Raw genomic sequence first — 27,391 nt, forward strand, 5'->3', positions numbered from 1 at the left:
TTCCAGAAATTAACACGCACTGATTTTTGAAAGATTTAGGACCGCCTGTCGGCGATCCAGCTAGAGAAATAACGGCGGGGATCGTGAGTAACCACGATTCTCCGGTCCGTAACCCTCAACCGCAGCAGGAATTGCTGTTAGACCCAACGAAAAACGACCCGCAAACATGGTCCGGTGGCAAAAAGGGATTGGGGTTTAATCTTGAGATTAGCGCGCAAACAGTGATGTTGAAATAACAAGCACAAGTAAACTATCGCTGACTAATAACATATGTAATAAGAAAAGCTTTGTATTTACAAACAGTTAGCGAATTTCAAACAAAATGTGCACTCTGAGAACTCGTTACCGCAGCTTACCGCGGCAGGCATGCTTTACGCTGCTGGGAAAATGCAAACCTTGACACAATATTATCATAAAACTAACCATATTTTAATCTAAAGGTAATTTTGCAGAAAATGTTCGCAATATAAGACAATTTTATTAGCAAAATTGTAGTGTCACGCACGGCCTCTGTGATTGGAATGTGCGAAACGCACTTCTCTGAGGCCATGCCGCCATAGCATAAGCACCCAACCGCTGTTTTCAATTTGTCTGTAATCCGCACAGTCAACACGTTTGCTCACTGAAAGCCTCAGTTTTAATTTTCGGTTGATTTGCCAGCGCCATTTGGCAGATCGTATGTTAAAGTGAAAAAAAAAAATTACTGATACAACCGCGAGAACATGCGCGAAAGGGGCGCCGTTTCGCTTCCCTTCAGAGTTCAGACGAGACCGTAGAAAGCAAGGAAGCAACTCGCGCGCAAAAGTGTATCGTCGGCGCGTCAGGTAAGCGTAGCTGTTGTTAATTTATCGCAAACGAAGTAGTGCAAGAGAAAAGTATCAGCTCTGAAAACGCACGGTAAAGCAATAACTACATGAAAGTACGTGAACTGATTCCCGCGCTTTAGACATATTCAAATGGTTTGGATAGAGAGGAGACGCGCAAGCGGCGTGGTTATCAGAGCAACGCCAGATATCAGCGTAGCGTAATATTGTGGTAATATAGTAAAATATGTTACTCTATGATATGAGCGTATGTATGAGCGCCTGCTTCGCAATTGGCAACTTAGCTGTGCGCCGGCATCACGGGGACGGCACGTAAGCGTCCGCACGTGTGCTGAAACAAGTTGTGGTTTCTGCCAGCCGCGACACTGGGAGTCGCCGTTGGTTCTTTGTTGCGCACAAAACCGATGCCTGTGTTGAGGCTTGGCCTGCACTTAGGCAGGCCAAGCACAAGCATATTAAAAACACGCATACGTGTGACGATGCTTGTGGGCCGAGACAGCGAAAGTTGTGCTGCCCTACGCTGCCGTCACATATGTAACTAAGTGCTCAGAATTTTACAGGGGTGCACTTTGGGTCGCGATCGTGCCCAATCGGGACCGGATTTCTCGATCGCAATCCAGAAATTTGATCGCGATCTCAAGTTATGTGCGGTAAATGCAGTAAATGGCTTTGATATTGCATTTTGTTGCTTGCTGGCGCCATGCAACTCTGTGCCATGTCACAAAATGCACCAAAGCATTGACGGCATTTTCAGATGCGTAATTGATGATGCCGTTTCCTGTGTCTCATCAGCAGTGTCCTTGCCTAATTACCAGCCTGCAGAACACATTGAGGACCTCATCCCTTACTGTTTCTATGGTGTCAGTACTGCAGAATTCCAGCCACGTTATTGTCAATACTGGCATTGTTGTTTATGTCCTCAGAAACATCATGTGCTTATGTAGCCAGCGGAGTTGCCTCCCTCTAAGTCTTCTGATTCGGGCGGAGCTGTGTATCAGGCATAAGTGGTGGCTGGTGAAATCAGGCTATACCAAATTAGCAGTTCATCTTAGACAGATTTCTTTTGCATTGGGCCTATGGGAAACCAACCATAGGTTAACATGTTGTTCCTCTTATAAAAAAATCGGCTTAAGCAGCTTTATCTTAACGGGAGTGTACTGTAACTATCGCAATCACCTGTTTATTGAACAGTGGCATTTTAAGTCTCTGTATTCAAGTAAATGCATGTATTCCTTGCATTTCATGACCTCAGAAATGACTAGATTGTAATCACAAGTATGACAAAATCATTACGGGTCAGAACACACATGAAAGATGAAAACAAACACTGACCACAAAATAGTTAATTTAACGAATCGGCTCCCACATCGCAACTTTGTTCATGGTCTTGTGAATAGGGTTCCCATGTGGGAAAATGTGCACAAAGTTGGGTGAACCATGCAGGAAAATCGCAAAAAAAAAGACACTGCAATTTATTTCAAGCAACTGAATTGTAAGATTGTCATAACCGTATCGATTGCTGCTAGCGTATTCCAAGATAACGGTTCAATTCACTTTATTTCCCAGAAAGAGAGAGAGAGAGGAAAAATATATCTTGGGGGTGGCGAGGGGGGGTTGTGAGCTAAAAGCTGCTGTTGACAGCATGACAGGGCCAGGAAACCCTTACAAGGCAGATGGCAAGACAACCGACATGATTATAAATAACTTCCAAAATACAATGAATGCACTGAATGCTACATGCTGTGTTTAGACATTGTACATTGAGTTAACAAAAGTAATTTACTACGATATGAATTTAAAACACAAAATGAAAGAGCTAGAAAGTAACAAGCCAGAAACATTTGAAGTAAATACAGTACAGCATGATAGAACCTTGTGTTAGAACATTACATAAACAACAATACCATTACTTTATGTTTACAAAGTACAGGTGCAGGTCCTTTCCTCTTCGCTAGCGTGCTGGAAGCTACACAGCAGGGAAGCCAAGAAGGCAAAGCTCCGGCCAGAAGTTGAGTGTTGCAGTGGCGAAAGGGCTCGTCACATCACCCCGTGGTGGCCACAGTGGACTACACTACGCAGCACACCGCTGCCATCTTGGAGGCCGTGCACCGCAGACACAGCTACACAGAGTGCAAAGATGTAATTATTTTTCTGTTTTTTTTTTTTTTTTTTGAGATCGCAGAGACCTATTTTTCATTTGTTTAACTCAAAATCGGCAATTATATATTGCTGTGAATGCTCCTTCGACCACGAAATCAGCCAGTAGTGTTGGTGGGCCAGCTGCTTTCAATGACGCTGCATGAAAACAATGCGGAAGCGAGAGCAGACTAGAGCACTGCACGGGCCTGATTTTTCGGCCCGAGCCCGGCCCGGGCCCGCTTTATGAGGCCCGAGCCCAGCCCGGGCCCGTAATACAAAGCCCGAGCCCGGCCCGAGCCTGGGCGTACATGACCGAGACCAGCCCGGGCCCGACCCGGGCCCGTGTTACTGAGCCCGGGCCCGGGCGTTCATTACTAAGCTTAGCTAGGGCCCGCGTGTGCATGACCAGGCCCGGCCTGTAGGAAAAAAAAATATTTTTTTTTTTACTTGCAGATTGTGCCGTATCTGTCAGCCTCACCTTCTAGAGGTTTAATAAGCTGCAGTATATAAGCAATAAAAGGCCGAAATCTTTGTTTCCCCCACGGGAACATCAGTAATCCGGCCCATTGCCTGTGCTACTATTTTTCTGGTGGTGCGCATGCACTTACCTTGATTTGTACGATATAGTTCTATGATGTCATTTAGCATGCAAATATACAGGGCGTTTCATTTTAGCTGAACCAAATTTTTAAAGATTGCCTGTGGCAGATAGCGCAATTATAATCCTTGATCTAAACTACTCGATGAGGTGGCCATTATTTCCACGATAAATCAAAACGCCTAATTGAAGAATTAACATTATTATGCTAATTAACGTTTTAAATAATTATGTTATGGCATATCTTTCAATCTACGAATTATAGCCGCCGAGTTCGCAAGGCATATCCACCTGGAACGAATTCTCAGGACTAAACCAGTTTCGAGATAATAATTTTCAAAGTGTTCGACGAAATCAATCGAATCAAATCAATTTATTGTCCAGTTTACATGCTGGACGGTCATTTTGGACTAAAAGCTACATATGTAGCTTGACATATGTAGCTGGGCACGCCATGTAATGCGTAGGATGGATAACCGGTGGACCATTAGGGTTACAGAATGGATAGCTAGAGAAGGAAAGCGTAGTTGAGGTCGGCAGAAAACCAGATGGGATGATGAAGTTAGGAAATTTGCAGGCGCAAGTTGAAAACAGCTAGCGGAAGACAGGGGTAAGTGGAGATCACAGGGAGAGGCCTTCGTCCTGCAGTGGACATGAATAGGCTGATGATGATGATGATGATGTAGCTTGACGTGACCCAAAAGACCAGGCAAGGCAATAGTACAGCAAACAGTGTGCACACATGCACAATAATTCACATATATTTCCAGCTTTCGCTGGAATTCCTCATAGACGAAATAGCTATGAACGGAAAGACAAAGAATATTTGCGTCACGGCGAGTTAACAGAATTGGAAAAACTTTTAACAGAATGCATTTTAAACAACACTACAATAACAATACTAGCTATACAAAACAACGCAACACCACCTATACAACATAGCATGAGACTGAATTTTACAAGATCAACATTTGCTAAGAAAACGAAACAGGATTTACATTATATACTCAGAACCATACACAAAGGCAGAATAATAATCACATCAGATACACTACAAGCGACCAAAGTGTCAGCTGAGTTCTTTCTTACTGAAATTACCGCCATTTTTGTATCTGTTCAAAGTGAATGATAGGTAATGTATTAACGACTGAAGCTTATAGAGTGTTCTGAAGTATGGAATGGACCATATCTCAGGATTTCTTGTGTTCGCATTAATGCGACGACGCTCTAAGGATGCTAATTGTTTTATGTAGTTCCAAGCTAATTCTGACATTGATGGCCTAATTGAACATTTAACATAATTATGCGAATTAACTTTTTAATTAATTATGTTACGGCACATCTTTCAATTTACGGATTAGAGCCGCTGAGTTCGCATGGCATATCCACTTCGAACGAATTCTCAGGACTGAACCAGTTTCGATATACTAACTTTCAAAGTGTCCGACGAAATGCATGGGCGTTCCAGTTAACCTTTTGAGGAAAACGCTGTTATATGCATTGAAGCAAAAAAGTAACTGGCCTTAGCGCTAAAATAATGCCATAGTATTAAAACTGGTAATAGTGCGATCGCAAAAGCGGTAACATGGAAATGGTTTCAGGAGTGGTTCTTTGTATAATTTATTTTTCCTTGCGCGGAAACAATGTTCGTTTTTGCGGAAAAGAAAAAAAAATTAGCGTAGCTTGCACTGGCGGCGCAATGCTAAAGAGACAGCGGAGATGATGGGCACCTAGCTAGTCCGGGCTTCTGGGCTAGGCTAAGCACTACCAAGTCATCCCCAGCATTTCCCGGAATTGATTTATTATTTATTGATTATCTATTAGCTATTGATTGGCTATCTATTGTCTATTGCAAGATATTGGCCACGTATTTGGGATAGGTTAAGCACTACCAACTTATCCGAATTTATTGATTATTGATCAATTATCGATTAGCTATTGATTGGCTGTCGATTGGCTATCGTAAGGTATTGGCCACATATTTGGGCTAGGCTAAAGTCATCCCCAGCATTTTTGGGAATTTATTGATTATTGATCGATTATCGACTATCTATTGATTGGCTATCAATTTCCTATCGATATGCAATTAGTCCCCACCATTCTTAGCTAGACTTAACCAGGCTCAGCTTCGCTAGTTCACAGGTGTATGTGCTATTGCGCTTGGACCCTTTCTGCACTGCTGCCAGGATCGGCCCACATTTTTGTATTCAGCGGAAACATTAGACCCGGCTGAAACACCTCCGCTGTTAAAAATGAGAACTTCATCTGTTTTACTATTTTCTTTGATAAGATGTAGTCATCTGATAAGATATACAGTCAAGAGAGCGGTGTGGATCTGAGAACAAACGGGGATAACCGATATTCTAGTTGACATTAAGAGGAAAAAATGGAGCTGGGCAGGCCATGTAATGCGTAGGATGGATAATCGATGGACCATTAGAGCTACAGAATGGATACCAAGAGAAGGGAAGCGCAGTCCAGGAAGGCAGAAAACTAGGTGGGGTGATGAAGTTAGGAAATTCGCAGGCGCAAATTGGAATCAGCTAGCGCAAGACAGGGTTAATTGGAGATCGCAGGGAGAGGCCTTCGTTCTGCAGTGGACATAAATATAGGCTGATGATGATGATGACAGTCATCTTGCACGTGTCACTTCAGCTTCGCACAGAATACATTGAAACATGCAATGCATAACGGTCGCGTGTGTTCGAAGGCCTAATTAGGCCCTTCAATGAGCGGGCCCGAGTCTGGCCCGGGCCCGTGGCTTCAAGCCCGAGCCTGGCCTGGGCTCGCGGCCTCAAGCCCGAGCCCGGGCTTTAACGCGGCTTTAAGCCCGGGCCCGGCCCGAGCCCGCCGACAAACGCTTCGGACGGCCCGGCCCGCGGGCCGGGCTGGGCCCGGGCTTTCGCGCCAGCCCAGGCCCGTGCAGTGCTCTAGAGCAGACAACGTTGTGGAAGCGAGCGCAAGCAATTTTTCGCTGTGTTTGACAGTAGATTGTAAATTTCGTGCCGCATGCAGTGCAGTAATATTTGGCTCACATGTTCACAGCAGCCTGTACAGCAGATCAGTAATGGTTTCTTACAGTGTTCAAAAAGTGTTTCAGGACCCCTTTAAGAATTGCTTAAAAGCATCAGAAGCAAAACAAAGTTCAGAAGCTACAATTCACAGTTCTACATAAGTGGATGCAAAAAAAAAAAATTTCATTCTGCTTGTGTACGCATGCTACTTGTGTCCCTACAAAACCCAGGCAGACTTTTGGTGTTGGACTGCCATGAAAATGACACCTTAAAACTGAGGTGAATGGACTTTAGCAATTACATTTTTCAGCCTTGAGGACGTTGCATTATTTACGTGCACGTTCATGATGTGGGCAAACTTTATTATGGTCACATGCAGGACATCCGGCAATCTTCCCCCAGTGCTCTCGCCAAGTGAGAAGGGAAGTCCAGCTGACATGTTGCTGGAGCTGGGCCAGTTTTGTGACGTAACAATTGAGGTATCATCAGCCATGGGCAAAAGATCCCATGCACAAGCTTCAACATTGTCCATATTATTACAGGAGTCTCTGGAATCTGAACACTGCTTGGAATCACGAGAGTCGCCAGTGCTCCAAGAAGTGCTGGTATCCCAGGCTTCCCAGGCCCACCACAACAGGCCACCATCGCAAGCAACTCTAGCTTCGGCATGCAGTCATGAGCAAGAGACATCAGAAAGCGATTGTTCTGCAGAATCAAGGGGAATGAAAAGGAAAAATGAAGACGAGGATCAGTTAATAGTAAACCAATTAGGCGAGGTCTCTAGTGCCATCAAATCGTGCGAACCACCGGACGGCCTGAAATATTTTGCAATGTCTCTGCTCAAGCACATGAGAGAAGTCAGAGAAGAAAGACGTCTTGCTATGCAAATCAAGTTGTTGCAAGTTGTAAAGGAATTTAGTGATTAGTGTTTGTGTTTAGTGTATGCCTTTTGCATATTAAAGCCAAGAGACAATGAAGCGAAGGAAAGTATAGGGCAGATATAACTGCTTTCAGTTGAAATGTAGAAGTAACAAGTTGAAATGTAGAAGTAAATAAAATAAAATAAGGTAAATTAAAGTGGACGAAAAAGTAACTGGCTGCTGGTGGGAGCAGAACCCACAATATTTGCATTAAGCATGCATTGCTCTACCAATTGAGTTACCGAAATGGCTATCTCTCCGCCAACTTTCTTGAGTACATATGCATGTGTACTAGATTTGGCCCTGGTAGTGTTAACCAGTGTTACTTGCTGGATAACATTCTCAGGACCAGTTCTAGTACACATAAGTAGTTTAGGAAGTTGATGGAGGGATAGCTGTCGCTGTAGCTCAGTTGGTTATGGGCCTGGCTCCCATCAGCTGCAAGTTATCTTTTAGTCCACTTTCATTACCCTTCTCTTATTAAATGTACATTTTAAATAAAACCACAGTTAATTTCTTCTATGATTTCTTTGGCTTCATTGTCTGTTGTTTTTTTATCAAGCCCCTCAGTTCCTCCTCTTGTCGTTCAATTTGTGTAGTGCTGTATTTGTATTTTTTACCATAATAATTAAAAGAATTTCGTGAAGGTGATATTTGTGGGCATAGTTGGTTAGCCATTGTTGCTGTAGAGAGACATGTGCGAACATGTAGCGACACACCTATGAACGCATAAACAAACCAAAGTGCTGACTTGCATGTAAATGTTTGTTGTCGCAAGACAGGCATTTATCTGTTTGATGTGTCCCCACTCTGATCTCATCATGCGATTGAGCCTGTCTTGCAGCAATGTGCACCTTTGCTCGTCTCCAAGTTTGTGCATGCGTTTACAAGCGCCTTAATTTCCTTTACAAAAACAATTTAAAGGGCCTTTCACCAGTCCCCATTGGTAATTTGGTTTATGCACTGCAAGTTGTAAAATGTTGTCTCGGAAGCGGTCCACCGCATGTATTTTTCAAATTGATTATTAGAAGAGATAAGAGAAATTGAAATGTCACGCCGCCATGCAACCACATGCCAAGCGTCGCTGCCAACGTAGACAGCTCTCCCTTTGCCTCGAGTAGCATCCACACGCCACATTCCTTCTCTTTGCCTTCTCCCATACCAGAGTTGGGTGGCCACACCATGTTTACATCATGAGGTCCGCGTCCTTCTTTCTTTTTCTTTTTTCTTGCTGCGTTGTGCGCTTCCAGTGGTGGCTTGGCATGTTCTGCATTGAATGATTGGCTGAAGTCATTGACCATAATCAGTAATGTTGAAGGCAGTGTGTTAATGAGGCTTTTGTACATGTGACCCTGCTTCTCTGGCAGGAAGCAGGGCTACCTTGCAAAGAACCGTAAACCGGGGCTTTTGTTTGAAATATCTGCTGCTTCTGCACCATACAGAAGTTTGATACTTTGTAGACACGATTGTCAGCATGTGACCTACACACCATGCTTGTCTGTTTAGAATGCTGAAACCAGGTGTTGGGCCTTTTAAAGAATAGCATGTACGCATTTATTAACCCTTTGCGGTCCGAAACTTTTACCTGCTTTCCGGCTGTCCTGGTCCGAAACTATTTTGCCAGTTTGTGGCACCGCGAAGAAAAACACACACTGTGGAAGAAAAACTAACAGGATATTTATTTTTTTTCTTGTATTCTGCAGGCAACTCCTCTGCCGATATTTGAGCAGCATGTGATACCGCTCGAAGCATTTTTCTGGGTGCAGGCCAGGGTTGTTACTGCAGGTTTTGCAGAAAAACACAGTTTCCCTCCTGCCTCCGTTTGTTTTTCGATCGCTACAAACAGCACAGTCTTTGCTATTTCGGCCTGGGAGCTTGTAGATGAAATGGCTCCTCCCATCTAGCCTTTCCTCGCACTCCTTCCACGCAGATGGGCCCCGCTTTTTGGCTCTAGCCCTCGCGTCACCCACCAGCTGTTGGATGAGGTTGTAGCGGTACTGCAGGTGTCACTGTTCTAGCTCACCATGATTCTGCAGCTGTGTGTGCCTCAAAATAAAGCTATTGACAATGGAAACCTCTAGAAGCCAGAAAAAAAGCTTTTGCCACCATTTCATCGTCTTTCGACAAAATGTCTCCGCCGCCGTCGTCTTCATCACTCGCTTCTGTCGAATCACTGTCATCACTATCTGATGGAGGCACGTAATTCTCTTCCTCACTGAAGTCATCATCACTTTCACTAAATGCACCACCGTAAAACGCACGCGGTGAAAAAGTGATCATGCTTCTCAGCGAAACGCGTGAACGTGCGGTTCCACGTGCAAGTGAGAACGCTCTGGTATCCAGAAGCCATGCTGAACATTGTGCAGTACCCTAGTGCAAAAAGAAGTAAACTTCAACAAACAAAGTTTACTGATCCCTCAAGAGATGGCACATCATGTATCAGTGGTGCACCGACGGGGGGGGATTCGGGGGTTGTAACCCCCCCCCCCCTGAGGCCGATTTAACCTCCCCTTTTGTTTAACCCCTTTTCTTTCCTTACACATTTGAGTACTGCAACTAAGATGTAAGATGCGCAATCGTATGTACACTCGCAAAAGCGCTTTTTTTTTTACAATTTCCCGTGAAGAAATAGAAATGAGTGCTGTTTAGATGGTATTGGCAAACTGTCAACCCCCCCCCCCCCCCCGCCCTGGCAGAGATCCTGGGTGCGCTACTGTCATGTATACAAAGAATGCGCATGAATCGCAGTGAGAAAAACCGCGAAATTTAACCCCCGAACACCCTTGTGGACCGCTACGGCCGTGTTGCGTTGTTGGGCAGGGCCCGACAACGGACCGCAAAGGGTTAATATATAATTTGTAGAAGAACCCATGGTTGCCCTGACGCATCCGTTGCATCTGTAAAAACAACACATTATTAACAGCCAGAAGCCTCGTGCACTGCTTACATACATGTGCAGGTATCAGGAGCTGCACCCTTTTCACTGACATACACGCATTGTCACTGGCCGTGATTATTCATTAGTACACCTTTGCCTCTTACTCTTTGCCCCCTGCAATAGTTCAAATGTTAATTATATGCTTGAATGCAAACATCGGCAGAGCACGACAGCCAATGAATGTTAGATAAAACAAACTGTGCGGGCACCGCCAGGAAACTTCCAAAAGCAGTCGTGCAGCATTTTAACCTGACAGGTCATAGTTTTGAATGCATTAAATTTCATATTCTTCAGTCATTCTTTTGTTCTCCGAGAGACAAAAAATAAAGAGAGTTATATCTCATTCACAAGTTTATTATACTACAACCAACAGGTATATAAATGTTTCAAAGGGAGCTCTTGGAATCCATCTGCTATACTAATGGCAAGATTATAACCAACAGTCCTTAACTTTTTTGCACTCTTACCTATTTAGACCAGGGAAGAACATCACCAAATGAACTTATTTCCTTTTTTTTCACTGTTAATTTTTTTTGAACTAAATTACTATCATACCCAGATCAACCTTACTGTTTTGCCCAAAAGTGTCCACGTACTCTTTGCTTCGACTTCCAATTTTAACAGTGAAGCTGTTTAAGCCAGCCGTAATTTGTGGTGCTTATCAAGAAACTACCAAGAAAGAAAATAAACTTTCTTGCCGAGGCGGGACCCGCATACCCCTGGTCCCAAAGCGAGCGTCGTAACCACTAGGCTATACAGCCACACCTGCAGAACATACATTTATGCGAATCATATGATTGCGTTCGAGCGTCGTCGTCTTCATTCACAGCTGGCGCATTCGTACGCTTGTGCTCTGCGAGGTGAAGAGGTTTTGCGCGCTATGAGAGCGAGAGAGAGAGACGCATTCACGGAGCGGGTCTGCTCGAATGCGTTGTAGGCATCGCAACGCAGTGTCAGTGTTGCAAGCTGCACTATGCAACGTGCAGTGACGGCCATAAGCCTGAGACATGCGAAAAGAAATTATCATCATCATGAGTAATAAGATGAAAAGTGTGCGCGCACTTCCGGAAAATGCTGGGCTACGATCACCCAGCTTCGCTATTTCAAGCGTTGCGCGGCCGAGTGCAAGGTTAATCGTTTTTTTACTCATGGCTGAGCAACTGTGTATATAACTCAATTTACTTGGATAGGTTTCATTATTTCCTTTCCCACTTTTTTTGTTCTCTCTCTCAATTTCAAATGACTGAAGTAATAATCTTAGCTCCTGCTTTCTAAAAAACCTGGTTCCACCGGATTAACAATGCCTGCTTAAACGCATACATATTTAAAGGATCTGGCATCAGTACCCAGCTCCCTCTCCACTTCTGTTCCTCCATTCTGTAATCTATAAATACCAATCTCCCCCATTTTAAAGGCCATAGACATGGTGTATGTGGTGTAGGGCAGGGAAATGATGCAGATGTGCAGTGTTTCTCTGTCGCTCTGTAGCCCTTTTGTCATGTGTAGCGTGTGTACAACCATGGTCTCCTTCATTCCAACCCCCCCTCCCTCCCCCTTGTCCTCTTTCTTTTAAATTTTTGTTATTTTGTTGCAAAATTTGATATCAGTTGCATCCACAATTCTCCCAGCTGCTAGATGAACTGTGCATTGTAAGCAACATACATAACGCTTCTTATCACTTGCATATGTAATTTACTGCAAAGACTGTAATTAGTCCACACACTTTGAACTTCACTTACACATCACCCATAGCCCGCCCCTAATTTCAAACAAATATGAACAAGGTGCCTTGTTTAGTTGACTGAGAACACCGGGAAACCTACTACGAACTTCGTATGATGCATAATAAAAGAAATGATCGAGGGTTCGGTAATTACTTGCAACAAATCAAATTAGGTCAGGAATGCTAGTTTTGCCACAAAGTGCACTTAACGTGACCCCAATTTCCACTAAACTTGGTGTAATGTAGAGCTATCTCTGGACATTGTGAAGCCTAGCTGATAACGGCTGTCTGACACTTTCGTACATTTGCTCAAGAACTTTTTTGCAAAGGCTTTTATTTATTTCACACAAATTAAACTTTACATACAGATTTACCATAGTAAATCTGATCTCAATTACCGTGGTAAATTTGATCTCAATTACATTTGTAGTTCTGCTAGGGCAACAAGCTAAACTCTGCGCCACTCGTAATACATACGCGCAACACTCCGAAATGCTTCCTTACTTAACTTATTGCAATTGCCGCAAATAAACCACCCACTTCGATCACCCATCATTTGTCCCTTAATTTCACAAAACATAAACAAGTTGCTTCGTTTATTTCACCGAGGATACCGGGAGAGGCTTATATAATGCATGCGAATACCAAAAGAATGAGGGTTCAATAATAACTTGCGAAACCTTTAATTAGGTAAGAAAGGCTAAACGTTTGCGACACAGTAAGATGGCCCCTATTTCTACAAAATATAAACATTCTGTAACACACAATTATCTCAGAACATTTGGAAACATGGCTGATAAAGATTGTGTGTCAGTTTTGAACATTTGATTAAGAATTTTTTTTAACAAAAGCTGTATTTGATGTGTGTGCATTTCACTTTGCGCACAGATTTTCCATAGTGGTCAGCTCAATTTTGCTAAGTTTGATATTGGTGGCTTTTGTAATTATGTCAGGGCTGCATGCTAAGTTTTGGACCACTCAATCATATATGCTTAGGAGCACTTGAATGCCTAATTTGTTGCATAGACCATAATTAACCTAACCACTTTAAATTTTGCCTACACATAACCCATGACATGCCCCTTATTTTCGCCGATTATGAACTTTGCATTAACAGAGATCCATCGGAACACTGGGAAACATAGCATCAAATGGCCATATAATGCTTTCGAGCACTTGCTAAGAGAATTTTTTTGCAAACGGCTGTATGTGATCAACATGCATTCAACTTTACATACAAATTTACCATAGCATTGCCCCTGTGTTCGCTAAATTTGATCTCAGTGGTATATGTAATACTCCAGGGTGGGGAGCTAAATTTTGCACTGCTCGTAAAACACTCTTAACACTCTGGAGCACTGGCATACACAATTTATTGCAAAGTCACAGACTTCGAACTTTGCCTACGCATTACCCAAAATGGTGTGTGACCAGGAATAGTGGCTACTCCTCTTCCATCTGGCCACGGACTACCAGAACGACGGACTGGCCACAGAAGATGGAAGAAGAGGAGGCCCGGGAGCGAACCAACGGCAGCGAGACGAGACATAGACAGCAAGGAATGGCACGAACACAGAGAGCGACCAAGACTCGGATGATGTCTCGCCGCTAGAATCTGTACGCGACCAGCAGTTTCCTCAGTTATTCAAGATGAACAGAGAAGTGATTTTGAAGAAGCAAAAAACCCTGAGGATGCAAATAACAAACCTAGTGAGCGATGCTGAAAAGAAACTGGAGGAGAATCGGGATCCTACAGCGATCTCGCTGATAGCCAGCCAGATTAAAGGTATTGCAGACTCACTAAAGAAAGCAGACGAGCAGATGGAGCAGTTCATAACACCCGAAACAGCTGAGAGTTTGCGAAAACCACTGAGTACGAGTTGAAAATAATAAATGCTCTGCACAGCATCAACGCGTACCTTTCTCAGCAAGAAGTACGAGAAACAGCGAGGGAGCAACCCAACTTTAATGGCGAAGCTAGATAATCGCAGCAAGCAACAATAGTGAAGCTACCAAAGCTAGAAATAATGAAGTTTGACGCTGATAAATGAAATGGCAGAGACTTTGGCGGCAATTTGAAACAGCTGTACACGAAAGAACCGACTTAAACGAAAATCAGAAATTTATGTACCTTCTGTCATCACTAACCGTAAAAGCGGCAGCTGCTGTGGAGGGACTACAGTTTTCCGACAGTAACTATGGGAAAGCCGTTGATCTACTCAAGCAGCGGTACAGAAAAGATGGTGTGCTAGGTATAAATGCACATGAAAGAACTAACTTGAACACAGTGGCAAGCTGCAACAACCATGACGGTTTAAGAGAACTGTCACAAAAGGTGGAAGTGCACATACGTCGATTGTAATCCTTAGGCTTGAAGAGTGAGCCTATGCATCGATGTTGCTTCCGATCCTGAAAAGAGCTTTGCAGTGGACATGTACATTGAATTTCAGTTAAAACAAAGAGAAGTGATCAGTAGATCTTCAGCTCAAGATCAGAATGTGGCTTCTCGTCAATAAGATATTCTTAGGCACTTGATGAAATACATAGAAGATCAAGTAGAGTGCAGAGAAGAATTGTCGACAGAAAGGAGAGAAAACTACGGCAACAGAACTGAGAGTAAGCAGTAGACATGAACTGTTACTTTGAAAATACAGGTGCAAAGTTTTGCATATTTTGCGAGAATACTACTCATTATACTGATGATTGTAGGAAAACAATGCCTTATGAGGACAAGAAAATGAAGCTCAAAGAGGCAAACAGATGTTTCCACTGTACCAGGCCTCGCCATACTGCTAAAATATGTAAGGCAAACATTAGGTGCAAGATATGTCGAAAACGGCATGCGACGTCTATGTGCCAAAGCAAAGAACTGACAGCACAGTGTACAGCATCTACTCCTGGTGAAATTGAAAATCAGGAAGAGAAAATGTTTACTTGTCAGTTTATGAACATCTCATCAAGTGTTTTTCTGCAGACTGCAGTTGCATTAGCACAAGGTAGCAGTGGCGTAGCCAGAAATTTTGTTCGGGGGGGGTCTCAAGTTGCAACGCGGCTTCCTCCTTGTAAAAGTTGTCGAGGCATCACATACATGAATAATAACTGCATTGCCATTGCCAATGCCATTTTATATTAGATGCTGAAAACAAATTATTTAACGGCTACGCACTGTCAAGATAAGTAAATTATGTGTTTGTTTTATAAAAGAATAGCTTCGTATGTCCCAAAAATTGTGGCAGAAATAGCTGATATCAATGCTTCCGCGTTTTTTTTTTTGGTCTATCTAATAAGTAAAGAAAATATCACGCGAACTTTAGAGCTATATCAGTTCGAAACCAGCAAAGCAGTGCATGCAGCTGATATGAAAAACGTAAAGGCCATAAAATGAACAAGTTGAGGACAAATATTTTGATGAATCTTTGTCATTCAACAACCTTGTTTACATTTTTGTAGATATGCAACGACCAGGGAGAAACCTCAATGACGCTGTCCTTCGTTGCAATGGACTGTGCAGGAGCAGATGTTACTGGTCGTATATTGTAATTGCACCAAAATTATAGTCGTAACAGTGAGTACATATAAAAAGCAGAAGTTCCGCAAAATGTAGATTAGAAATGCGAAGATAGAATGGAATATACAAATGCCAAGATAAACGGCAAGAAAGTGTCGCGTGAAACAAGTTCACTGCTTGTGTACACAAAACAACAAGATATTTAAATATACGTATAAGTCTGCAATAAATCTACGTATCTAAGGAAACGTCACTGTATATAATGCGTCAAACAAGACAAACATGTTGTGCAGTCACAGATAGTAAACTTCACGCATACGAGTATAAAGACAGACGATCCAGGGAAGAACAAAACTATGATCTCAGAAATCGTGATATGCATTTGGGCCATGCTGCGATTGCGACAGCACCATGTGGCTAGAATAATAGAAAAAGAATGCAGAAATCAATACGAAAATGTGTATTTTAACTGCCTGCACAGCGGCAACAATTATTCTGCACCCCAAATTAAAGAAGGGTATTGCTTCGTTTCAAAAAAGAAGTAAGAACATGTAGCTAAACAGGAAAGAAAATTACAAACTAAAGCCACATATGATGCGGCAAGTTGATTTACCCAACATCCGAGTGCGTTCTTGGGAAATGCTGGTTGTGCCGGGCTTTCAATGAGCAAGGTTTGTCAAAATTGGTTATTGATAGTCCCCGTAATTTTTGTATTCCCAGGATAATTTTGATCATCATGCTAACTGTTACAATAAATGGTGAAAACTTCTGTGGTTTTAAAAGGTAATGAACAGTCATACATTTTCATAATTACGAGCTTATATAGGAACGTGAAGGAACAGATATTTTTACAGGCATTGATTTTTGCTGCTTCGCTATATAAATGATAAACTTCACTCATCGGGGAGGTTTAGCGAAGCGTTCAATAACTTCGGACACGTTGATGGCGACGTCTCTGTGGGCGTATAGAAGCGCCAGCATGACCATGCGTTCCTCAGACATTGTAGAGCGCAAGTAGTTATTTAGTAATCTCATGTTTGAAAATCTCTCTGCCCTGGCAGTGGCACTAGAAGGGTGACTAGAATCTGCAGCAGTTTGTACACATGTACATATAACCTGCAGTCTCCATAAGAGAGGGCATCTATTCCTGTGCTAAAACCTAAAAACACTTCGATATCGTTTCATCAGCACCACGCTCGACAAGGTAGACAGCCGTCCTCTTACAGAAGCCACAATACTTGGTCCCTGGTCCCAGCCGACGTTGGAACGAACTGCTTTAAAAGCGCTAGTACGCTTTTTAAAAGAAACGGGACTTAGTGAAAAACTATAGAATGTGCGGACTGATACGTTTCTTTTTTTTTTCTTTTTAATCTTCTCTTGTTTTCTAATCTTTTCTGCCCTTACCCCATCCCCCTGTGCAGAGTAGCCAACCGGACACTTAACCTGGTTAGCCTCTCTGCCTTTCACCTCTTATTTTTCTTCCTTCCTTCCTTCCTTCCTTCGATATCGTTGACATCCTTGTTTACGTACCTTGCACAAACAGTAAGCTGTTCGATTCCAGCAATATCCGTCGTTTCGTCAGCAAGTACGGAGAAGCAGCCTGCAGCGTTCACTTTTGCATCTAGGCTTTCTTTGATAATTTCACCACAAATTTCTATAATTTGGTTTTGTACGTCTGGTTTAAATACGAGGCATTACTGGGGCAACTTTCCAAATAGTTCTTGAGATATGTATCTCCACAATCAACTCGCATGCGAAGAAGCGCTCTGGAAATACCAGTATTTTCAGCGGGGGCTTTGCTTAAATTCATAGGACCAGTGTCCCTATCGCCACGGAGAGCCAGACCTTGCCGCCCGCAAAAAAGAACTGTCTGAAATTAAATAGGCCGTTGACTTTCTTCTGTTTTCTCTTATTTTACTTTGCCTGCCCTGGTCCAGGTTATTGATCACATTAGGCGTGCTTCCTGAAAATTTTTGGAGAAAATTATCAGATGCCAGCTGACAGTCACGGTGATATTTAATATTTTCATGTGTGTGGAAGATTGCGAGCGCGTGCTTCCATTTCTGGAACGGCTTGGACACGCGCGTTCGAGTGCGTGCATAAAACAAGTTTATAAAAACATTAAAGCCAGAAAGTTCCAGAATTAAAAATCAGAAGCACGCCTTTGGAAATGTCAGTGCACTTTTCACGTCAAAAGTGTATGAGAACTTGATACACATCAAGTTTCGGAATTGAAATCCATGCGCTCCGTATAATTCCGGTGCCGTTGCAAGATGCCGCGACACACCCGCTCGCTATCGAAAAGCCCTTGAAACTTTGTGCTCGGCTGGGGCTCCTTACGTTATGCGACTCCAGGTGCATGGGCATTGCCATGAAATCCAGCCCGAGTTGGCAATTTTCGAGCCGAAATGTCTTTTCGAGCGTCAAAAAGACACTGTAGACAAGATCCAGAATGATTCCCGGCGCCGGTGGTTGTTTTGGTCGGCGGTGCATGTCAGCACGAAAAAATTTCGGGGCTGAAGCCCCATCAGCCCCCCCCCCCCCCCCCCCCCCTGGCTACGCGCCTGCAAGGTAGTAAGCAGTCATGTTATTGTCGTGTTCTGATGGATACTCGCAGCCAAAGATAATTCATACTGAAAAACCTATCTGAGAAACTTGGCTGTAAAGTTAAAGGAAAAGAAAGACTCACGATAGGCTCATTTGGAGGAGGTCAAAATGAAAGAGTCATGAATTCCGTTGAAGTTAAACTGAAAAGTGCCTACAGTAGTGAAAAAGTGTTACTGGAAGCACTGGAGGTAGACATAATTTCAAAAGAAAGATTACTGTTCCTGCCTATTTCACTCCAAAAGAAGTATGAAGAAGACGGATTCAAGCTGGCTGATGGTTCATGTAGAAGCACATTATGCATGGAAATCGGAATACTTATTGGATCAGACCAGTATTGGCAAGTCATGACAGGTGGGATCCAAAGACTAGAAGAAAGGTTGACAGCAGCAGAAACCATATTTGGCTGGACAGTACAAGGTCAAGCTAAGATATCAGCAACAATAATGGAGAAGTCAACCGTAATGGTACCTAATGTCAACGTGGATAACTCTGACATACAGACAGAACTCAGCCATTTCTGGGATATTGAAACTCTAGGCATAAAGTGCCCTGAGAAAGAAACCGAGAGAGAAGAGGAAGTGATTCAGTACTTCAAGAGGCACTTAAAATTTGAAGAGAAGCGATATTCAGTGAGACTTCCATGGAAATATAACACAGAACTGATAAGACCCAAAGGTCGCCTGCTTCAAAGTGGACCAACACACAACGAAAGACATCCTATTGTGCTACCAAAGTGGACGACTGGTACAAAGCTGCTGGTACGCCAAATTCATCAACTCACGCTGCATGGAAGAATAAGAGTCACATTATCACAGCTTGCAAACTAAGTACTGGATAATACAAGGAAGACAGCTGGTGAAGAAGGTAATTCATGGATGTCTAAAGTGCCAACGATTTGACAGCCAGACCGCTGCACCAAGACACAGCCACATTTCCTGCTGACAGAGACAATGAGCGACAACCATTTGCATTGATTGGTTTGGATTTCGCGGGTCCGTTGCTTATAAAAGACGCGATGAAAGGTACTACACAACAGTATGTTGCAATATTTGTATGTGCTAGCACACGAACTGTACATCTCGAAGTTGTGGACAACACAACAGAAGCATTCCTACATGCATTCCGAAGATTTACAGCGAGACAAGGGCTATGTTGCACCATTTACAGTGACAACGCAAGGAGGTTCAAGAAGGCCAACAGAGACATCAATCGTATGATTAAAGAACTACAGGACGAAGTCTCCAAAAGAGCAAGTCAAGGACTTGCTCTTTTGAAGGTTCCTTCCTGCACTTGAAGGTTCCTTCCACTGATGAGAAGAAAACTTTTCGCGGCCGGAAGCTATTGAAACTCATGGGAGCGGACAACACAAGAAAGAAAAAGATGGCGGGCTCCAAAGACGCACGCGCTAAAAAAGCAATAAAAAGAAAATAAAAAGAATCCTGATTTCGTTCGAATCGAACGCAGCTGTCTCATCTCGTTTCTATGACAGTGCCCTTTATTTTTGCCAAATATAAACAAGGTGCCTAGTTTAGTTCACTGAGGACACTGAGGAAACCAACTACCAACCCCTGAAGGCGCATAAAAAAACCCCCCAAAATACGAGGGTTGTGTAATTATTTGAAAAGCTTCTACTTAAGCTAGGAACATGAAAGTTTCACCTCACATTAAAATTTTCATTTCCCCATTTGGACCGAATTTTGAGTAGATGTCTTGTACAGTTGTTTTATGATTCTGGGAAACATTGAGGTTAATGGCAGTATCACTTTTTTGTACGCTTGAATGAGGAACTTTCTACAAAGGCTGTAATTAACCTACACAGGCTAAAGATTTGTTTTTCATTCGCAACATGCCTCTTACTTCAATGAAATATAAACACCTTTGCCTTGTGTATTTAACCGAGGTGACCGGGAAGAAGCAACCAAATTTCTCATATAATGCATAAGAATTGGAAGAAGACGAGTATTCAGCAATTGTTTTTAAAGCACATAAGTAACCAACAAACATCAAGTTTTCGGTAATATTACCTACAGAGTGGCCCCTATTTCCTGTAAATATCAAAGCTCTGCCATTCTTGGTCCTCCTAGAAAAGCGAGGAAACATTTTTCGCGTTTCATATAACGCCTCTAAACGAGCTGGAATTGAGTTTTCAGCAATTTTTATTTGACCTCTAAGGAATCACACTTTAAAACTTACTTGCATAACCGCCCCTAAGATTCCTCACAATGAAAATATAAAGTTCGTGAGTAACACAGTTATTTCAGAAAAACGTTAAAACTGGCATATAGCATTTTTATGCGCTTCTAGTGTTATTAACCGCTTCACTGTAAAAAGCTGCACACAGACTGCTAGATTCTGCATGCTTCAAGTGCATCACGAAAGGCCACTTTTAAGATGCCTGTCACGTTATTCTGAGTCTTAAGTGCCCAGAAAAGTAGCTTTCCTCTTATTCCTGACCTTATCATATCTGGCAGTTGCTGTATCCACATCTTTTTGTCTGGTTTGCTTCACTGGTGGCACTCTTTTAATACTATTAGCATGCTTTGGGAACTTCGCCCAGTTTGTGGTATGTCTCTTATGTGTGTGCCTTACCTCCTTGCCATCTACTTGGGTCACTAGGTAGTCCATGGTCAAATGGGTAGACCTCTGGGCTGTTGTGCTGAAATAACCAGGTGCAAAACTAACCGTTGGACCAACTTGGGTCACTGGGCATGTGCCGCTCTTCTATAAACCTCTTTGGATGCCAACTTGGGTTTTCATATAAAGCATTACATAAGACATATCAACAATTACCCACCAACCATAAGAAAGAATGCTAGTAGGATTCAAATCTCCAATCATCTCTGAAGGATGGATGCACTACCCAATGTTTTGGCGTCTCTGTCCATTATCTTCTTGTTCCTTGCATTCTTCAAAGACTGAAAATTAGAGTCGAAAAGACAGGCAATATTTCTTAAAATGGCTATTCTGACCTTCCGCTGGTTTTGATTGCTGCTGGCCAATTTCTTGATCGAGTCTTCCATCAGACACATAAAGGCACATAACCAGTTATCAGACATGCCTCCAGAGTTGCTCTTCCTGTTTGGTCACAAAGGGCAAAATAGAATTCTTTGACTAAGTTGTTTGCTTGCTTGCCTGCTTGCTCCCTATATTATGGCATATACTCACTACAGTGGATTAGTGAAGAAGCTGCTTATGCAAGCACAAACTGCACTTCATCTTTTCATCTTTACTTCGTAACCTATAATAACCACAATGACACATAATACAAAACAGAATTTGACAGCCTTCGACCAGCACAAAGAAATATGCCAACATTAATAATTAGATGTTTGGTTGTTCCATGACAGGTCACAGTTAGAACACAATAATAATTTATTTAGAAGGGCCGGGTGCTCTCTTGATTTTAGAGCGCAGCTCTTGGGCACCCGTTCCTGCGGCGAGCGGCGGTGTTGTCCCTTGTAACCAAGCGAACGAGCACAGTGAAGGATGAAAGCGAACGCGGAGCGCAGCAGGAGGTGAAAGACTGCAATAGCGTAGAGAGCGCAAGGAGGAAAGTGGAGGAGAAGGGTGCAGTGGAATCATGAGGCTGAAAGCAGAGGAAGAGGGCACGGCGAAAGCGTGAAGAAAAGCGTAGTGCCGCGCAAGACTGGCTTTGCAGACACGACTATAGGTAAATATACCTGGTAGTGAAGCTTCCATAGAAGCCCATTTGTTCAAAACATGGCGGTTCATCGGTGGTTCATGGGGCCTAGCGCCATCTGTGTGACGAGGGAACACCTCTGGCAGAAGAAAAAATAATGGGACGCCATATCCATTAAAGACAGAAGTGACGTCATTTTGTTCTCAAAGGTGCGAAATTTGTTGTGGTGGCCTGCCCTTAGAGCTGTATATTCAAATGCCCCACCATTCGACGTGATTGGCGTTTCGAGCTTTCAGTGCAGAAAGCGATACAGGAAAAGGTCACCCGTACGGGTGTCGAAATTGCACCGCCGACGAAAGCTTTGGGTGCAGAGGGCTGGTCCTATCGTCAGTCGCAAAGCCTGTCGGCCAGCGCAGCCGCACAATATCAGCTAAAGTAAACAATTATCTGGTGGTCTTAACTCACTACTTTTGACTTAACAGGTTAAGAAACAATGAAACTACCCGCACAACGAAATTCAGACAAATGTCGACATGCAAAGTAGCACGTGTGAGGGGGGCATATTGTAACAGGTGAACTTTACGAGCGCACCTTTCTGCACACTTCAATAGCTGCATAGCATTGCAAGTGATAGTGGTGTCAACGCCCTTTCCTGTGGTGGGTGCTGAAAAACGGTATTTATTGATAATGAAAAAGTAAAATAGAGTTGTGTTTTATTTTTTTGCCACGCGTATATAAAATTTATTAGGAATTTTATTTTCATTGAATGAATCAAACTGTGTCTTGCTTTATTTAAAAAATTCTTTTTTCTTTCCCATTGCTTGTTCCCTCCTCACATAGTTGCGCTTCAATTGCTGCTCCCATAACCACCCTTGCTGATGTCGGTGACCATTTGTTCTGAATCGCTTTTCGCCCGAAGGTTTGCGAGCTATTTGGATCGACCTTGGCGACGATGGCTATGAGATGGCGCCAGACTAGCGCGTGTCGTCTGTATGGAAACAAAGCGCTGCATGAGCGGAGGTCTGTCTGCGGCAGCTGCTGTGAATCGTGCCCACGCGTCACCCGTTCGCTGCCTTTTGTGATCTCCCTATTAGCGAGGCAGCCGTGCCACACTTCGCTTCATTCGCAACGTGCCGCACGAGACAGACTGTCCGCACCAGCCAATATATTGGGAAATGAAAACAAGTATAGCGCTGCGCTCAAATTTTGCATTAGGGAATTGTAATGGTTGGTGATTTTTTTACAGTGCAGTTTAAAACATCTGAGTAAAGAGCTGAACGAAGTCGTGTATAAAATATATGTATTGCCTGTCCTGGAATTTGCATGTCCTGTGTGGGATCCTTTTCACGGAGTACATATCAATGCTGTTGAATGTATACGATCTGTCGCTGCAAGGTTTGTTCTTGGGAAATACAACCAGTATTCAAGCATTACGAAAATGAAGGAAGATCTAGGCTGGGTATCTCTAATGCAGTGCTTGCTGTAAGAATCTGCGTCTTAAGCTCTTTCATTCAATATACCAGAATAAATCTGGAATTTCTTCCAGAGCGTATCTTTATCCCCCTCATTATTCAGGCAGAGATCATGCATTTAAGGTTACGTTGTGTCGTTTCAGCGCAGACTTAAGTATTCATATTGTTTCCAGTCCATCCAATTTGTCAGCGGATTGGATGGACTGCAAGAATGTTGACTTGTTTTGTAAACAATTGCCCCCTGCAATAATATCCGAGTGGTGTTGCAGGACTCTCTGAATAAAGAAGTGAACTGAATGCCAGTCTGTTGATTACAGTGCAGGCAAAAAAATAATGAAGCAGATTTCCTAGAATTTTTCTCACTGTGCGATATGCCTGATGGTTTCATACTTGGTGACAAACTCTCATCAATGATTTCGTGCTAAAGACGCAACAGGCTGCTGCGTTTGCAGTATTTACATTTTATGCATTTAAGCGCTCAATGCAGGTGCATTCATGTACCCAAGATTTTTGCATTTATGAAACAGCCTTGTCGCTTCCCTGCCTATGTAATACCATATGTAATACCGTACATAGGAGGAGAACTGCAGCACCAACTCTGCTTTTCTCCAGATGTACACATTCCGCCAGCGTCATGATCAACTCAATGTCTGCCATATTGTATGTACAGCCTAGCCACCTATAGGTTATGATAATTGCAAATTCTGTTTGCGGGGTGAGTGACTCGGCTTCCTTCGTTCCAATGTTTCCTCGCGCTTTGAACAGCAGAACTAAGGCTGTAGTGCACAGCTCACCTTGCGACCTCTGCGAGTCGTCAATCTGAATGAGCCCTGTTTGAGCTGATAAGTGGATAAACAATTAAGTACTTGCACAGAATATCGGCCTATCAGTCAAAATAGAACAAGTGATTTAAATGTTTAACTGATTTAACCAAATTATTAAAACGAAGCTTTCTTTGCCTGTTACTTCGACTTTTGCATTGCTAGAGCTCCCTGGGTGTCACCACACTTTAGCCTCTTGACAGCAGTAATTATCTCTGACCCCCCTCAAAAGCATTTCAGAAACTGCAACGTTTACCTTTCGACTACCGTACAAGTCCAAAAATAGGTGACATCAACGACGTTTCAGTAAAGCCCTCTGAAACTAGGAAAAAAAAATTCAGAATGAATAAAGAACAGCTGTCCAAGCCTAGATTTGGGCATTAAAGCAGTTCTAGTCAAATAGTTTCTCATGGGCAAATAGTCACACCACGTACTGCAAAATGGCACCCAAGTAGCTGCTGCACAAGGATACTCCCAGTGTATTGCCTTTATAGGACTTGTGAATTGCTATACAGCAGTGCTGTATACCGCATACACGCGAGAGTGACACCAGAACATGAGCAGCTGCGGGCATTTCATGGCTTTAGAATGAAAAAAAAATGTCAGTGGGGTGCTTTAGCAACCATAATGCTGTCACTTTCCCACCTTTGTATGTGCGTGCTAGCTGATTTGCAAAATGAAGCATGACACAAAGAGTTGTGGTCTGAACTCGGGTTTTATTCCCTGTACTGTTTCTCGCAAGTTTGCCACCCATCAGCCTCTTTCGCCTAGTGGTGCACCAGTTTGCATTGAAATATTACAATAAACCTCTTTTTAATATGTTGTTTATGCCAGTTAAAACAACCTATCTCAGTCTAATAATGAATGCAGATTAATGTGGTTCTAAGTTTTAATCAAACCTGAGCATCAAGCACAACATTAACTATGAAGTCATTGAAAACTTTCCGTGTTCAGCAGTCGTGCAGACATTGCCTGATGCCAAATGTAGATGGTCCTACAAACAATAAACTTTTGGTGAGAATTGAGCGACCAGTATTTAAATCTCAAGTAACATCTGTAGTGTAATTAGGGTACGATATGCTGCAAACCTTCATTGTAATCAGTTGCTTCGATACAATTTTGTGACCATTGATACTCAATTGCTTACCATATTGGGCATAATATGGTCTCCCTAGTGACACTGTCGAGAGCAATGAATCACTCTAAATTTATTACACAAACAAGTGTAAAAATGCAATGTATTCTAAAAAGACCAATAAACTTCAAACTTCAAGACAAGGTGGCAAAATTAATGTAACATTGAGAGTTCCACATGTAACCTGCTAAAAGTGTTAAGGATGATTTATAAATATAAAAATTTTAACTACTGTCCACACTGGGTTGCCCACCCTCCTCCAATGCATGCATGGATGCACACACAAATGTAGAAAAGTGTCTGGAAAGCTTCAACAGATTAATCGAAATATAGAGGGGGCAAAGATTTCTATAGAATTAAGTTTACTTCATGCACTTGTATGTGTAATCTATGGGCCCAACAAAAAAATGTCTGTCTTTGGAAAAGTGTGTAGTGCCCAGCTCTGATCCAGCACCAAGACCATTCAGCCTGTACAATATTACCATGATAATTGAACAACTTTTACCTTTGGTACCTTTGCAGTGCTGTTCATGTTTTCGTTGTGACATCCATAGCTACAACGCACAGGAGCAGCTTCTCTTTTGTGCAAACTTTGATTTTAACTACCAGGCTCTAATATAGCTAACTCCTGTGTGACTGCATACTGGGAACAGATGCTTTTTGCCTTGTATGCATACCACGTCATAGGTGGTGCCACATATGTCTAGCTCGAAACAGCAAGCAATCAGTTGCTTCAATACAATTTTGTGACCATAATACAAGAAACCTGCTCACTTAATGACATTTGCTGACTATTAAATGCCTGTTTTTTTCCTTCGGTGTTTTTCAAATATGTCTGAATCAGTAAAAATTTCACTGGTGGACATTTTCCGGCATTTTGTTTTGGGTTTCTAGCAGAAAACAAGGAACTCAAGTAATATTGTGCAAAACCTTGCTATACGCCTGCTATATTTATTCATAAAACACAAATTCACCAATGTCACAGCCAACAAAAGGAAGCCAAAGAGGCATTGGCACACCGACGGGGGGAGGGTTTGGGGGTTGTAACCCCCCCCCCCTCCCCCCCCTGAGGCCGAGTTAACTCCCCCTTTTGTTTAACCACTTTTCTTTCCGTGCGCCTTTGAGTACTGCAACTAAGATGTAATACACGCAATCGTCTGCACACTCACAAACTTTCGCAAAAAGCACATTTTTTGACAATTTCCGGTGAAGAAATTGTGCTGTTTAGATGGTATTGGTAAACTAAGGAAAACTGTCACCCTCCCCCCCCCCCCCCCCCTGGCAGAGATCGTGGGTGCGCTACTGCAAAGAGGCATTTAATATACAGCCCACAGCACCATACAACACAGTCAAACATTCTTGAATTACACAAAGCAGTTCGCAACACCAAGAGTTCGTTTTTACTCGCTGCTCAACCATGGTCATGACCCATTCAATATGATCTTCAAACCTGACGTCATAAATTTGCTAGATGTCCTTGATTATTGTAGCTGCCCCAGAACCAGTTCAGATCTTGCGCTTCTGCCACTGGATACAAAGAAACTCAAAATTACCTGTGAAGGTACACTGAAGCATAGGTCGGCAAACTCGCTCATGAGTAGACTCACTCAGATTCATACCGACCTGCAAGTCCGAGTCTGAATGAGCCTAGCTGAGTAGAATTTTGGTGAGCAGGGTACAAGTAGGTCCTGAGCAAGAAATATATTCGGTGAGCAAGTCTGAGTGAGTTTTATTTTGCCGACATACATGCAGATTGTTTTGGTGCAAGGTGAAAGTTGTGAGTCAGTGTGAAGCTTGAGCTGCCTCACTCAATTTAGATCTATGAGCTGATTTTCTAGCTGACAGCAACAACTTGTGGAAGTTCCCACTGGCAAGTTTATTTGCCATCAGGACATAACTTCCAACATTGCTGACTTCTGATTGTTCTGGAGACATTGAGTTCTATGGCAGTCAGTTAATTCTCTTTCACTGTGCACTCAGTCTTCTAGCCTTCCAAAGTTTTAGTGCTAACGTCAAGAGTATGCTATCAGTAATTTATCAAAAATAGTGCCG

General features: G+C 42.8%; 1 protein-coding gene and 1 long non-coding RNA gene across 4 annotated transcripts; one reads left to right on the top strand and one right to left on the bottom strand.

Annotated features, from left to right (window-relative positions):
- Positions 1-711: 711 nt before the first annotated feature.
- On the top strand, positions 712-8,912 carry LOC119441866 (uncharacterized). 3 transcript variants are annotated; one of them, XR_005190018.2, is made up of 4 exons: positions 712-824; positions 2,750-2,963; positions 6,955-7,054; positions 7,118-8,912. XR_005190018.2 is itself a non-coding variant. In XM_037706504.2 (4 exons), exons 1-4 carry the CDS (start codon positions 914-916, stop codon positions 7,499-7,501), a joined length of 699 nt encoding a protein of 232 aa, XP_037562432.1. In that variant the 5' UTR covers positions 793-913; the 3' UTR covers positions 7,502-8,912. The 3 variants fall into 3 exon arrangements, 1 of the variants encoding a protein (XP_037562432.1); XR_005190017.2 differs by having other exon boundaries at positions 716-824; positions 2,755-2,963; XM_037706504.2 differs by having other exon boundaries at positions 793-919; positions 2,755-2,963.
- On the bottom strand, positions 8,627-26,346 carry LOC125943171 (uncharacterized). The gene is made up of 4 exons (XR_007465618.1): positions 25,845-26,346; positions 24,461-24,526; positions 20,861-20,927; positions 8,627-8,762 (listed from the first exon to the last, which is right to left on the bottom strand). It is a non-coding gene; the product is annotated as an uncharacterized LOC125943171 (long non-coding RNA).
- Positions 26,347-27,391: the final 1,045 nt, after the last annotated feature.

This window comes from Dermacentor silvarum, chromosome 2 (assembly GCF_013339745.2).
Source record: "Dermacentor silvarum isolate Dsil-2018 chromosome 2, BIME_Dsil_1.4, whole genome shotgun sequence".
Lineage (NCBI taxonomy): Eukaryota > Metazoa > Arthropoda > Arachnida > Ixodida > Ixodidae > Dermacentor > Dermacentor silvarum.